The sequence below is a fragment of the Heptranchias perlo genome, chromosome 22, assembly GCF_035084215.1.
Source record: "Heptranchias perlo isolate sHepPer1 chromosome 22, sHepPer1.hap1, whole genome shotgun sequence".
In the NCBI taxonomy this organism is placed as follows: Eukaryota; Metazoa; Chordata; class Chondrichthyes; order Hexanchiformes; family Hexanchidae; genus Heptranchias; species Heptranchias perlo.
The window spans coordinates 30,290,296-30,304,550 of NC_090346.1; the positions used below are offsets into that span (position 1 = coordinate 30,290,296).

Sequence of the window (14,255 nt, forward strand, 5' to 3'; positions counted from 1 at the left end):
GATTTATCTGGATATATCACTAATATTTTCTGTCAATCAATAAAAGCTTTAGCTTTCAGCATAAAAGCAGCTTACTTTGTTACCTCCAGGGATAGCTCTATGTTTTTCTGCCAGCCCATTAATCTGGTAGCTCTTGATCCATTACCACCCATTGGGCAATGTAACTTATTTAGCCGTGGATAAAAGCTGCTTTAATGTTTTCAATTTTTTGGTCTGAAATTAGGAAGCACCATATCAAGGACATAACCCTCAGAAACCTTTATTCAGTACTGTGAATAACCATGGAGGAAACCATATTGATCTGAGGACATGGTGATGTCTATATTTTTTGCTCCTTTGTATCATCCCTGTTTCTAGGATTTGTAACATAAGGTTAACAGATGCTTAGTTTTATGCATATTTGTCTGCGGTGCCAGAGATTTAATCATTATAAACTTTCCAATGCCTGTGAGGTGCAAAGATTAGACTCTTCTTCATTCAGTTAAGGTAGTGGGGCTGACTTTTGCCTTCAGGTACAAGTCAGTTCTAATTTGGTTTGCACTGCTTTAATATTCATCTGAATCTAAAGTGCAAATAGCACTCAATTCTCTGATCAATTGCATAATTATTCTCAACTCCAGATGCAAACCCGAGCGGATCTAGGAATCTAGTAAAAATTATCTAGTGAAATTTGAAATGATGAGGAAAATTAAAGGGTAGTGTCACAATGGAGGGGACAAAAATTCAGAAAGCTTGTGGAGAATCTTAAAAGCCATTTCAACCTATCAGCAAACTTTGCCAAAGCAGAAGGAACAGGCGATTAAATCGTGGCAGGGAAAAATGAACAGAAAGGGAACTGAGTGCAGAGGAATGAGTTTACAGGCAAGTGAAAGAAGAGCTCAGCACTTGACCGTCGGTCTGATGGCTGCTGATGGTGAGGTGGTGCAGCAGGAGCTGCTTGTGGAGAGTGGCCCTCTGTGCCACTCCACAGCACCATCCTATAGGTCAGCACTGCAGCATTCCTGCATGAAGGTGCAGCTTAGTTCCAGGCCATAGCTGAATGTTATGGTTCCTGTACACGTGCAAATCCTTACAGCTGAGCATCCGCCTATATGCTGACACAGACCCCAAGAAGACGGGTCTCCATGTCATTCCCAGGTAAGTTTTCCAAGGGCCTGCAGGAATAGTTGGTGGCATCTTGGTGGATGTGACCAAACACATGACATTGGACTTGCTTTTCATTTCATGCCTTCTTTCACAAAGTACCATGTAAAGCACGTCATGCTGTGACTGGGGTTCTTCTGAAAATCATTTGAGCATAAGGATTAGCCAGCATTCACATCTCATAGTGATGTCACTGGGATATGCTGGTGCAGTCCCCTTTTGTTATGCTGAGCATCCACCAACAAAGTGTCTGCCAAAGCAAGGTAATGTTACTTCTCTCTTACCAATTTCTACAGATTCAGAGGGCAGAAGGCATGGAACACTTTTCAGGCAGCCTGACCTAAATGGTATCTCTCAGTTAGAATCCTCCTCCTCCTCTGAACATGAGAGCTTGGAACATCCCCACTGGCCAACCCAATAAAGGGAGCAGGGGCCAAAAAAATAAATAATTAATGACAACTGGCATAAAGGCCCATGAAAGCCTGGGCATTAGCAGTAAAAATAAACAGATAAAAGTTACAAGGGCCTTTTAAAGCCCTAAAATACTTGAGAAATCTGTGGGCCTTTTAAAGGCACTCCTGCCTGGGTTTTTTTTTATTCGTTCACGGGATGTGGGCGTCGCTGGCAAGGCCAGCATTTATTGCCCATCCCTAATGGTCCTCGAGAAGGTGGTGGTGAGCCGCCTTCTTGAACAGCTGCAGTCCGTGTGGTGACGGTTGTCCCACAGTGCTGTTAGGAAGGGAGTTCCAGGATTTTGACCCAGCGACAATGAAGGAACGGCGATATATTTCCAAGTCTGGATGGTGTGTGACTTGGAGGGGAACGTGCAGGTGGTGTTGTTCCCATGTGCCTGCTGCTCTTGTCCTTCTAGGTGGTAGAGGTCGCGGGTTTGGGAGGTGCTGTCGAAGAAGCCTTGGCGAGTTGCTGCAGTGCATCTGTCCAGGGCCTCCTTCCCACCAGGTTCCCAAGGGCATACTGAGTAATGCCCTTCCCCGACTTCATTTGTATAGAGTAATGAAGCTCCTGCCTGCTCAGATGCCTGCTTCAAATATCCGCCCCAGGCCAGACCTGATAATGTAGTGGGGTCCTAAACTAGCATGCCTCCCATGGAACTTGATTTCCTCTGGACTTTGTGGCTGCTAATGCCACATTTGTGCCACAATTCAGGAAGTAGTAACACAAAATGTTGCTCCAGTATCTTTACTCAGTGTCTGGGCCAGTAGAGCTTTTCCTGTCCGCAATTTTTGTGTGTTCATATTTACAGAACAATTAAGCCACTTATAAGATGCAAACCTCAGATAAAAATACATTTTAAATATCTTGTGTATTTTTTTTTTAAGAAACTCATACTGATAGAATTCTATTGATTGCCTCATTATAGTATAATCGATGGGCTGTCCATGTGATCACATTGGCGATGGGCAGCTCGCTCACTTTCAGGGCTGGAGTTCCAGTGGGCAACCTGCAGAGTCCTGCAATACGTGAGCATCAGCTAAAAACAGCTGCTATATTCCTGCATTTCTCATTTCATACAGAACAAGAGGAGCAGAACCAGGTAAATTCACATACTATGTTGTGGAATGGGAAAGGGGTATTAAAATTTAAATCAGCAACATTTAAATTTATGGGGATCAGCTCCTGTCTGCAAATAGAGCAACATTTAATTGACAGCAAAGGTTACCCAATTTATATGATCATACTATGAAACAGCGCAGAAGGAGGCCATTCAGCCCATCATGCCTGTGCCGGCGCTTTGAAAGGAGCGATCCAATTACTCCCATTGCCCTGCTCTTTCCCCACAGCCCTGTAAATTTTTTCCCTTCAAATATTTATCCAATTCCCCTTTGAAAGTTACTATTGAATCGGCTTCCACCACCCTTTCAGGCAGAGCATTCCAGATCATTACAATCGCTGCGTAAAAAAATGTTTCCTCATGTTGCCTCTGGTTGGTTTGCCAATCCCCTTAAATCTGTGCCCTCTATACATGTTAATGGCCAACAGTGATGAGCCCCCGTATTCCAATGTTTTAGGAGAATTTTTTTTGAAAGTTTACATACTTTCTTGGGTTATGATATACAGGTTACATTACATGCTACTTGCACTTACAGAGTGAGGGTCGTAGAGTTCAGTCCACTTTGTTAGCACTAGATATTGAAGATTTACAGGATTTAGATTTTCCCTTTAAGATGGGGGGGGGGTGAATTGGAATGGGTGAGGAGGGGGTTAATACATATCAAAACTCTTCAAATTCAAAGTATCCACTGGCTTTTTGGTTTCACAGAAAAACAGATGTGAATCACAGAATTTAAAAAAATTAAAATCCCAGAACTACAAGTAATAAAAACACATTTTCACTTATCAGACAGGGGGACTCCTCATACTGTATCCTTGTCCACTTTCATATCTGTTCCGGTTTTCTGATGTCACTTCCGCTGGAGATTGGAAGCAGCCACCCAAATATGGGCAGGCACATTTAAATGAAGTGATAATATTGATGTCATGTGCTACACTTTCTAAATAAGAAACATAAGAAATAGCAGCAGCAGTAGGTCACATGGCCCCTCGAGCCTGCTCCGCCATTCAATCAGATCATGGCTGATCTTCGACCTCAGCTCCACTTTCCTGCCTGATCCCCATATTCCTTGATTCCCCTAGAGCCCAGAAATCTATCTGTCTCAGTATTATTCAGTATTTCTGTCATCAATGTCTCAGCAACACTTGATGCTAACAACACCAGAATAGAACAACTGCAATTTCCAACCCCCCTCCCACCCCCTAGAATAAAGCTCCCAAGAGCAAGTGGGAATATCAGTGGCAATCCACTGATAAAACTTTGCCCAATCAACAACAGGTCAGTCAGTCAGGTGAAAGAACTGTCCCGGACACATTTGCAGTAGCAATCGTGCTGGAGAGGAAAATCGCAGCCATCTTGCCACCACAAATCAATGGCCTTCAAATTAACTTAATTGCTACTGAGTAATATAACTTACTGGAGGTCTGTTGACTAGCCAATAGGCCTGCTCCTGGCAATCCAGTACAATACGGTCTGACTTTCTTCGTTGCTTAGCTGCCCTGTTGATTAACATAGATAGGGAGAAATAAATCAATTTACCAGCTAGGCTGTATCTGCATACACAGGTTGATCAATTCAGGAATAATTACGAAAAGCAACTGTAATAGATGTTGGCCTATAAATTTGGCCGCAAAGCACTTATTTTGCAGGCACTAACTGGCTTACTAAGACCCCAATATGGCAAGCAGGAAGCATATTGCCCACCATATTGGGCAAAGGAAAACACAGGCGTCCAGGGCCTTTGCATATGCAATAAGGATCCGAATGCCTGTTTGAGAACCCCCACTTCCAGATTGGTTTGCCCTGAGGCAGCCCACGCCAGTCACACTGAGTAAAACCAAACTTTGGGACTGCCTGCTACCTATAAGATTAGTTTTTCACATTTACTTACCTGAAATGCTCCTCCTGATCCCACATTTAAAGAAAGCTCGCATCCACTTCTGACTACCACACCCCCCCAATCACTGTCATTCCCGACCCCCTCTCCTGAACCCCACCCCACTGCCCAATCTGCAATCCTGCCCTCCTCTCCCAACCACCCACCTGGGCTCCAATCTCAAACCCCAGCCTCCTCTGCAGACTCCTGATCCTCCCCACCATCCCCAGCCTTCTATCCTTCCCCTCCCACATCCCCCCACCTCTCATCCTTCCCTCTCAGCCTCCAATCCTCCTCCTGCCTCCCCCCACCCCGGCCTATCCCTAGCATCCTCTCGCGGGCACCGATCCTCCCCTGGGCCTCTGATCTTCACACCCCCGGCCTCCGATCCTCTTCCCCCCCCCCGGCCTCCGATCCTCTCCCCCCCGGCCTCCGATCCTCTCCCCCCCCCCCCCCGACCCGGCCTCCAATCCTCTACCCCCCCCCCGGCCTCCGATCCTCTCCCCCCCCCCCCCCCCCCGGCCTCCGATCCTCTCCCCCCCCCGACCCGGCCTCCGATCCTCTCCCCCCCCCCGGCCTCCGATCCTCTCCCCCCCCCCCCCGGCCTCCGATCCTCTCCCCCCCCCGACCCGGCCTCCGATCCTCTCTTTCCCCCCACCCCCCCGGCCTCCGATCTTCTCCCCCTGGCTTCTGATCCTCTACCGCCCCCACCCTCCGATCCTCTTCCCCCCAGCCTCCGATCCTCTGCCGACCCCCCCAGCCTCCGGTCCTCTCCCTCCCACCACCCCGGCCTCTGATACTCTCCCCCCGGCCTCCGATCCTTCCCTCCTGATCTCCAATCCTTCCGCTTGGCTTCCTATCCAGATCCCCAGCCTCCAATCGATCTCTCCTGGCCTTCGATCCCGACCCCCAGTTTCACTCACTTGAGGGCCTCTGCAACGCAAGCAGCAGCCCGATCTTGGTCTCCTTGTTCCTAAATTTCTAGGCTATTACGTCATGATTAAAGTTTATAAATGACAAATTATATGGAATCCATATAATGCTTCATGGAACAGTAAACAGTGCTTACTTACCGTGTGTGTAATATTCCCCTTATTTATTCTACGCTATTGTTGACACCATCCTCTGTGGTTGTAATGATGGGACAGGCTAGCCACTACCAATGCTCTTCTTTGCAATCTTCCCACCCCCCTAATAAGATATGCTTGAACAATGAGAGAAGTTTCCTTCCTCCCCACTGATAACCAGGAAAATATGGCCTCAAGGAAAGTCCATAACATTAAGAAAATCTATACATTAAAATTACTTCAATGTATGTTTACTTTGCAAGTAACTGGATGAGCTTTGGGAGTGGAGTGCACTTTTGTAATGGGTAATTATCAAACAGCTCCAGGTTGCAGAGAGGTGATGTGATCTAATTATTGGCTTTTTTGAAAGAAAAATCTGCCTTCCATTACCTGCTGTGTCCTCCGCCATGACAGCATTAAAAATTCTGCTGGTGTGAAAACTTAAATGGTGCACTGTTGCTAAAAAGTAAATTTCTAAAGCTAGCACCTGAATAGTACACAAATACATCTACAACTTACATTAAATAGATAGCCCTACTAGGTCAAAAAGTATACCAAGAATAAAAACGTTGATGTTAGCAGAACTGCAGGTAGCCCAAATCTTCCATCTATTGAAGGCCTGGCCCATTACCTGGCTCCATAAATTCTACTAAATCTTTACTCTGTTATAGGCTCTTACCCAAATTTCCTCAACGAGGTGATTAAACACAAGTAGAACTTCCAAGAAAACAAAAGTGTCAACTTCCTACACCAGGTAACACTGCCAGACCCTGAACAAAGTGAATTTTAGTGTCTGTAAACTTTTTAGTCTTCCAAACCTATTTCATCCTTATAACCTTCACTCTTATTCCTATCCAGATAAACATCAAACTTATTAAAGGAGTTCACAGATTTAACATTAACTTTGGTGGAAGTCTATACATCAAGCACTATGGGTGAGGGAGGGAAAATTTCATCATTTCTAGCTTCATGAGGCTCGAGCTTCACTATTTTGTATTTATGTCCTGTAACACTGTCATTTTTGACAGCTAAGAATCTGACATGCAGAAATCCATCTCTGTATTTAAGAATCTCTGATCTAGGTTATTGAGAAATCTAGCACTATGGAATTTCTGTTTGCCCATTACAGAGTACGCACTATCTCCCCGTAGAGAATTTAGATGCAGGTTGGCAGGGCCAAGGCTTAGGGACATGTAAATGTGCACATCGGTACTGCAGGAGTTTAACCAAAGCACTGTAATCTTCCCCCTACATGTTCAGCCAGGACCATACTAAGCATTAGGGCATTGCAGGATTACCTGGAGTCAAGTGGGAAGAACCCCAGACTTCAGTGAGAGGTCCACTCCAGGTTCCATTAGTGAGCCAAAGTGGTTAGTCAAACATTAACAATACACTGGATCACTGTGGATCTGCTTGTTTCAAATATCAGACCGAGTCTGCCACAGAGAGTTGATTTAGTTCCAAATTCCCAAATGACCCCAAAGAGACCCATAAGTGGGATAGTCACCCACTGGTCATGGGAACACTGATATTATTAATTTCTTTCACCATTTGAAAGACCTGGATCAAGCCACTAGTCGATCTTCTTGTCTCCAATGAAAATAAATTCAATTTTGTCCGTCTATCCTTATAAATTAGATGTTTGAGTCCTGGAAGAATTCTAGTTATTCCTCCCTTACCCTTCTCCAATGCGTCTATGTTCTTTTGAAAATATAAGCCTAAGAAATTAGTGTATGACTGTTTAATACATTAATCTGACATTCTTCTGTCTGCCATTTTAATGGATACAACAACCTATTCATTTTAAATGGATTCTAAGGGATTTAACACCTCTGTTGAAATAGTGGACGGGGGAATATTGTACGAACAATTTGTATCCTAATATCGCAGTAATGCAACCAAAACTGCACAAAGTATTCCAAATGGTTATAATGAAATAAAACAACCTGCTTAGATTTGTAATAAAACGCTCTTGAGATGCAACCCAATGCTTGAGCTGCTAGATCTGATTCAGAACAGATCTAGCAGCTCAAAACTGGGCATCCATGAGGCGCTGTGGGCCATCAGCAGCAGCAGAATTGTATTCCAGCACAATCTGTAACCTCATGGCCCGGCATATTCCTCACTCTACCATTACCAACAAGCCAGGGGATCAACACTGGTTCAATGAGGAGTGTAGAAGAGCATGCCAGGAGCAGCACCAGGCGTACCTAAAAATGAGGTGCCAACCTGGTGAAGCTACAACTCAGGACTACATGCGTGCTAAACAACAGAAGCAACATGCTATAGACAGAGCTAAGCGATTCCACAACCAACGGATCAGATCAAAGCTCTGCAGTCCTGCCACATCCAGTCGTGAATGGTGGTGGACATCCAGTCGTGAATGGTGGTGGACAATTAAACAACTAACGGGAGGAGGAGGCTCTGCAAACATCCCCATTCTCAATGATGGCGGAGTCCAGCACGTGAGTGCAAAAGACAAGGCTGAAGCGTTTGCAACCATCTTCAGCCAGAAGTGCCGAGTGGATAATCCATCTCAGCCTCCTCCCGATATCCCCACCATCACGGAAGCCAGTCTTCGGCCAATTCGATTCACTCCACGTGATATCAAGAAACGGCTGAGTGCACTGGATACAGCAAAGGCTATGGGCCCCGACAACATCCCAGCTGTAGTGCTGAAGACTTGTGCTCCAGAACTAGCTGCGCCTCTAGCCAAGCTGTTCCAGTACAGCTACAACACTGGCATCCACCCGACAATGTGGAAAATTGCCCAGGTATGTCCTGTCCACAAAAAGCAGGACAAATCCAATCCGGCCAATTACCGCCCCATCAGTCTACTCTCAATCATCAGCAAAGTGATGGAAGGTGTCATCGACAGTGCTATCAAGCGGCACTTACTCACCAATAACCTGCTCACCGATGCTCAGTTTGGGTTCCGCCAGGACCACTCGGCTCCAGACCTCATTACAGCCTTGGTCCAAACATGGACAAAAGAGCTGAATTCCAGAGGTGAGGTGAGAGTGACTGCCCTTGACATCAAGGCAGCATTTGACCGAGTGTGGCACCAAGGAGCCCTCGTAAAATTGAAGTCAATGGGAATCAGGGGGAAAACTCTCCAGTGGCTGGAGTCATACCTAGCACAAAGGAAGATGGTAGTGGTTGTTGGAGGCCAATCATCTCAGCCCCAGGGCATTGCTGCAGGAGTTCCTCAGGGCAGTGTCCTAGGCCCAACCATCTTCAGCTGCTTCATCAATGACCTTCCCTCCATCATAAGGTCAGAAATGGGGATGTTCGCTGATGACTGCACAGTGTTCAGTTCCATTCGCAACCCCTCAGATAATGAAGCAGTCCGAGCCTGCATGCAGCAAGACCTGGACAACATCCAGGCTTGGGCTGATAAGTGGCAAGTAACATTCGCGCCAGATAAGTGCCAGGCAATGACAATCTCCAACAAGAGAGAGTCTAACCACCTCCCCTTGACATTCAACGGCATTACCATCGCCGAATCCCCCACCATCAACATCCTGGGGGTCACCATTGACCAGAAACTGAACTGGACCAGCCATATAAATACTGTGGCTACGAGAGCAGGTCAGAGGCTGGGTATTCTGCGGCGAGTGACTCACCTCCTGACTCCCCAAAGCCTTTCCACCATCTACAAGGCACAAGTCAGGAGTGTGATGGAATACTCTCCACTTGCCTGGATGAGTGCAGCTCCAACAACACTCAAGAAGCTCGACACCATCCAAGATAAAGCAGCCCGCTTGATTGGCACCCCATCCACCACCCTAAACATTCACTCCCTTCACCACCGGCGCACTGTGGCTGCAGTGTGCACCATCCACAGGATGCACTGCAGCAACTCGCCAAGGCTTCTTCGACAGCACCTCCCAAACCCGCGACCTCTACCACCTAGAAGGACAAGGGCAGCAGGCGCATGGGAACAACACCACCTGCACGTTCCCCTCCAAGTCACACACCATCCCGACTTGGAAATATATCGCCGTTCCTTCATTGTCGCTGGGTCAAAATCCTGGAACTCCCTTCCTAACAGCACTGTGGGAGAACCGTCACCACACGGACTGCAGCGGTTCAAGAAGGCGGCTCACCACCACCTTCTCGAGGGCAATTAGGGATGGGCAATAAATGCCGGCCTTGCCAGCGACGCCCGCATCCCGTGAACGAATAAAAAAAAAAAAAACACAATGTGCCTTGTTAACAGCCTCATGTTGACTAAATACTTTTAGTGTATGTTCAACAAAGACATTCAATTTTTTTCTTTTCCACTGTTATTATATTTTTCAACATTAAATTCCATTTGCCTTTCTGTGACCCATTTACTTAATAGGGCCGATTTTCCAAAACCATACTCCCAGCCCACCAAGATTGCAAATCAGGAAGCCATGGAGTGCGCTTCCACAATTTCCCAATGAAATCAGTCCTAATTTATCTGCAGCCATTTGAATATTTTCAATTACCCCTAATTTGGACACCTGACCATAGAGTTTGGCATCATCAGCAAATATATACCAGAATTATTCATCTCTATACTATATATGTACAGTGTAAACAAAAGAGAATCCAGAGAGGGCATTTGTGGAATTCCACTAGTCGCAGTCCCAAACAGCGCATTTCCCATTTATCATAACCAGGAGCGTTATCATTGTTTTCTACTACTATTTGACGAGTAATTCCATGTGCTTTTAGCTTCCTTAAAAGCCTCAGTTGTGAAACCTTGTCAAATATTTTCTGAAAATCTATTATATTCATTGGATATTTGTCATCCATGAATTTAGTTGCCTTTTCAAAGAATTATAGTTGGTTTATGAGCTATGACTTATTGCTTCTAAAACTATATTGACTACCACTTATTTGAAAGTTCTTTATCTGAATGCACGTAGCATTCGTAACAAAATGGACGAGTTAACGGCACAAATAACTACGTCTGGGTATGATCTTGTGGCCATTACAGAAACATGGCTGCAGGGTGACAACGACTGGGAATTAAATATGCCAGGGTATTTAACAATCAGGAAGGACAGGCAGGAAGGAAGAGGAGGTGGTGGGGTGGCTATGTTAATAAAGGAAGGAATCACTGTAATACAAAGAAATTATATTGGGACAAAGGATCAGGATAATGAAACAGTTTGGGTAGAGATAAGGAATAATAAGGGGAAAAAAACACTAGTGGGCGTAGTATATAGGCCTCCTAATAGTTGCAACTCTGCTGGAAGAAGTATTAATCAGGAAATAGTCGGGGCATGTAATAAGGGAACAGCTATAATTATGGGGGATTTTAACTATCATATTAACTGGATAAATAAAATTGGGCAGGGCAGCCTTGAGGAAGAGTTTATTGAGTGTATTAGGGATGGATTTCTTGAGCAGTATGTAACTGATCCTACAAGGGGGCGGGCAAGTAACCTTGGACCTGGTCCTGTGTAATGAGCCTGGATTAATTAATAATGTACTAGTTAAGGATCCCCTTGGAATGAGTGACCATAACATGGTTACATTCCATACCCAATTAGAGGGTGAGAAGGTTGGTTCTCAAACAAGCGTACTGAGCTTGAATAAAGGAGACTATGATGGTATGAGAGCGGAATTGATCAAAGTGGACTGGGAAAATAGATTAAAGGGTAAGACGGTACATGAACAGTGGTGTTCATTTAAGGAGTTATTTTACAACTTTCAAAAAATATATATTCCACTGAGGAAAAAAAGGGTGTAAAAGAAATGACAGCCATCCGTGGCTAAGTAAAGAAATTAAGGATAGTATCCGACTAAAAACAAGGACATATATGGTAGCCAAACTTAGTGGGAGGATAGAAGATTGGGAAGTCTTCAAAAGACAGCAAAAAGTAACTAAAGGATTGATTAAGAAAGGGAAGATAGATTATGAAAATAAATTAGCAAAAAATATAAAAATAGATAGCAAGAAATTCTATAGTTATATAAAAAGAAAAAGGGTGGCTAAGGCAAACATAGGTCCCTTAGAGGATGAGACCGGGAAATTAATGGTGGGAAACATGGAGATGGCAAAAATGCTGAACAAATATTTTGTTTCAGTCTTTACGGTAGAGGACACTAAGAATATCCCAACACTGGACAAACAGGGGGCTCTAGGGGGGAGGAGCTAAATACGATTAAAATCACTAAGGAATTGGTACTTAGTAAATTAATGGGACTCAAGGCGGATAAATCCCCTGAACCTGATGGCTTACATCCTAGGGTCTTGAGGGAAGTGGCAGTGGGGATTGTGGATGCTTTGGTAATAATTTTCCAAAATTCTCTGGACTCGGCAAAGGTCCCGGCAGATTGAAAAACCGCTAATATAACACCCTTATTGAAAAAGGGTAGTCGGCAGAAGGCTGGAAATTATAGACCAATTAGCCTAACATCTGTGGTGGGTAAAATTTTGGAGTCTATTATTAAGGAGACAGTAGCGGAACATTTGGATAAACATAATTTAATAGGACAAAGTCAGCATGGCTTTACGAAGGGGAAGTCATGTCTGACAAATTTGCTTGAGTTCTTTGAGGACATAACGTACAGGGTGGATAAAGGGGAACCAGTGGACGTAGTGTATTTAGACTTCCAGAAGACATTCGACAAGGTGCCACATAAAAGATTATTGCTCAAGATAAAGAATCACTGGATTGGGGGTAATATTCTGGCATGGGTGGAGGATTGGTTATCTAACAGGAAGCAGAGAGTTGGGATAAATGGTTCATTCTCGGACTGGCAACCAGTAGCCAGTGGTGTTCCGCAGGGGTCGGTGCTGGGTCCCCAACTCTTTACAATCTATATTAACGATTTGGAGGAGGGGACCCAGTGTAACATATCAAAGTTTCAGATGATACAAAGATGGGAGGGAAAGTAGAGAGTGAGGAGGACATAAAAAACCTACAAGGGGATATAGACAGGCTGGGTGATTGGGCGGAGATTTGGCAGATGCAATACAATATTGGAAAATGTGAGGTTATGCACTTTGGCAGGAAAAATCAGAGAGCAAGTTATTATCTTGATGGCAAGAGACTGGAAAGTACTGCAGTACAAAGGGATCTGGGGGTCCTAGTGCAGGAAAATCAAAGAATTAGTATGCAGGTGCAGCAGGTGATCAAGAAGGCCAACGGAATGTTGCCGTTTATTGCTAGGGGGATAGAATATAAAAACAGGGAGGTATTGCTGCAGTTATATAAGGTAGTGGTGAGACCGCACCTGGAATACAGTTTTGGTCTCCATACTTAAGAAAAGACATACTTGCTCTCAAGGCAGTACAAAGAAGGTTCACTCGGTTAATCCCGGGGATGAGGGGGCGGACATATGAGGAGAGGTTGAGTAGATTGGGACTCTACTCATTGGAGTTCAGAAGAATGAGAGGCGATCTTATTGAAACATATAAGATTGTGAAGGGGCTTGATCGGGTGGATGCGGTGAGGATGTTCCCAAGGATGGGTGAAACTCGAACTAGGGGGCATAATCTTAGAATAAGGGGCTGCTCCTTCAAAACTGAGATGAGGGGAAACTTCTTCACTCAGAGGGTGGTAGGTCTGTGGAATTTGCTGCCCCAGGAATCTGTGGAAGCTACATCATTGAATAAATTTAAAACAGAAATAGACAGTTTCCTAGAAGTAAAGGGAATTAGGGGTTACGGGGAGCGGGCAGGAAATTGGACATGAATTTAGATTTGAGGTCAGGATCAGATCAGCCATGATCTTATTAAATGGCGGAGCAGGCTCGAAGGGCCGATTGGCCTACTCCTGCTCCTATTTCTTATGTTCTTATGCCCACTGTGCTCTTTAGATGGACACTGATAGCATCTTATAAAATACCCTCCAGCATTCTCCCAGCTACAGATGTCAGACAAACTGGCCTACAATTACCTGGTTCATGTCTCATTCCTTTTTTGAATACTGTAACTACATGAACAATTTTCTAGTCTGCAAAGTATAACTCCTGTATTATGGAAAGCTATTTACAAGAGCCTTGCCTATTTCTTTACTAATTTGTTTAAGGTTTCTCGGATATATCTCATCTGATCAAGGTGCCCTGCAAATGTTTACTACCTTGAGTTTCTTTACAACACAAAGCATAATGAAACTTTACATTCGTTATATATTGCTGAGCCAGTTTCATTGGATCCTGAACCTGAACACAGTCTTCAATCAAGAAAAATGAAGTGAAGAACGCATTTCAGACATTTGCTATTTCCTGATCTCCCATGACCTTTTTACTCCAAATTGTCCATAAAGGACCATTCTGGGCTTTAGCAATCAATCTACTTTTTACATAGCTTTAAAAAGCAGTAGCCATCTTGTTGCAACCAGCAATTTGCCTTTCTATTTTCCTCATAACCCTTCTAACAGCAACAATAATAATAACAACTACTTGCATTTATATAGCCCTTTAACATAGTAAAACGTCCCAAGGCACTTCACAAGGGCATTATCAAACAAAATTTGACACTGAGCCACATATGGAGATATTAGGACAGGTGACCAAAAGCTTAGTCAAAGAGGTAGGTTTTAAGGAGCATCTTAAAGGAGGAGAGAGAGGTGGGGAGGCGGAGAGGTTTAGGGAGACAATTCCAGAG

The 14,255-nt window shown here is 44.5% G+C and overlaps 1 protein-coding gene across 2 annotated transcripts in view; it reads right to left on the minus strand.

Annotated features, from left to right (window-relative positions):
- The window catches only part of rgs11 (regulator of G protein signaling 11), a 140,478-nt gene that overhangs the window by 61,537 nt on the left and 64,686 nt on the right, over window positions 1-14,255 (minus strand). For both annotated transcript variants that reach the window (XM_068003190.1, XM_068003189.1), the window contains exon 8: window positions 4,134-4,215. In XM_068003190.1, the coding sequence (XP_067859291.1) occupies window positions 4,134-4,215 (82 nt within the window). The remainder of the gene's footprint in view (window positions 1-4,133; window positions 4,216-14,255) is intronic.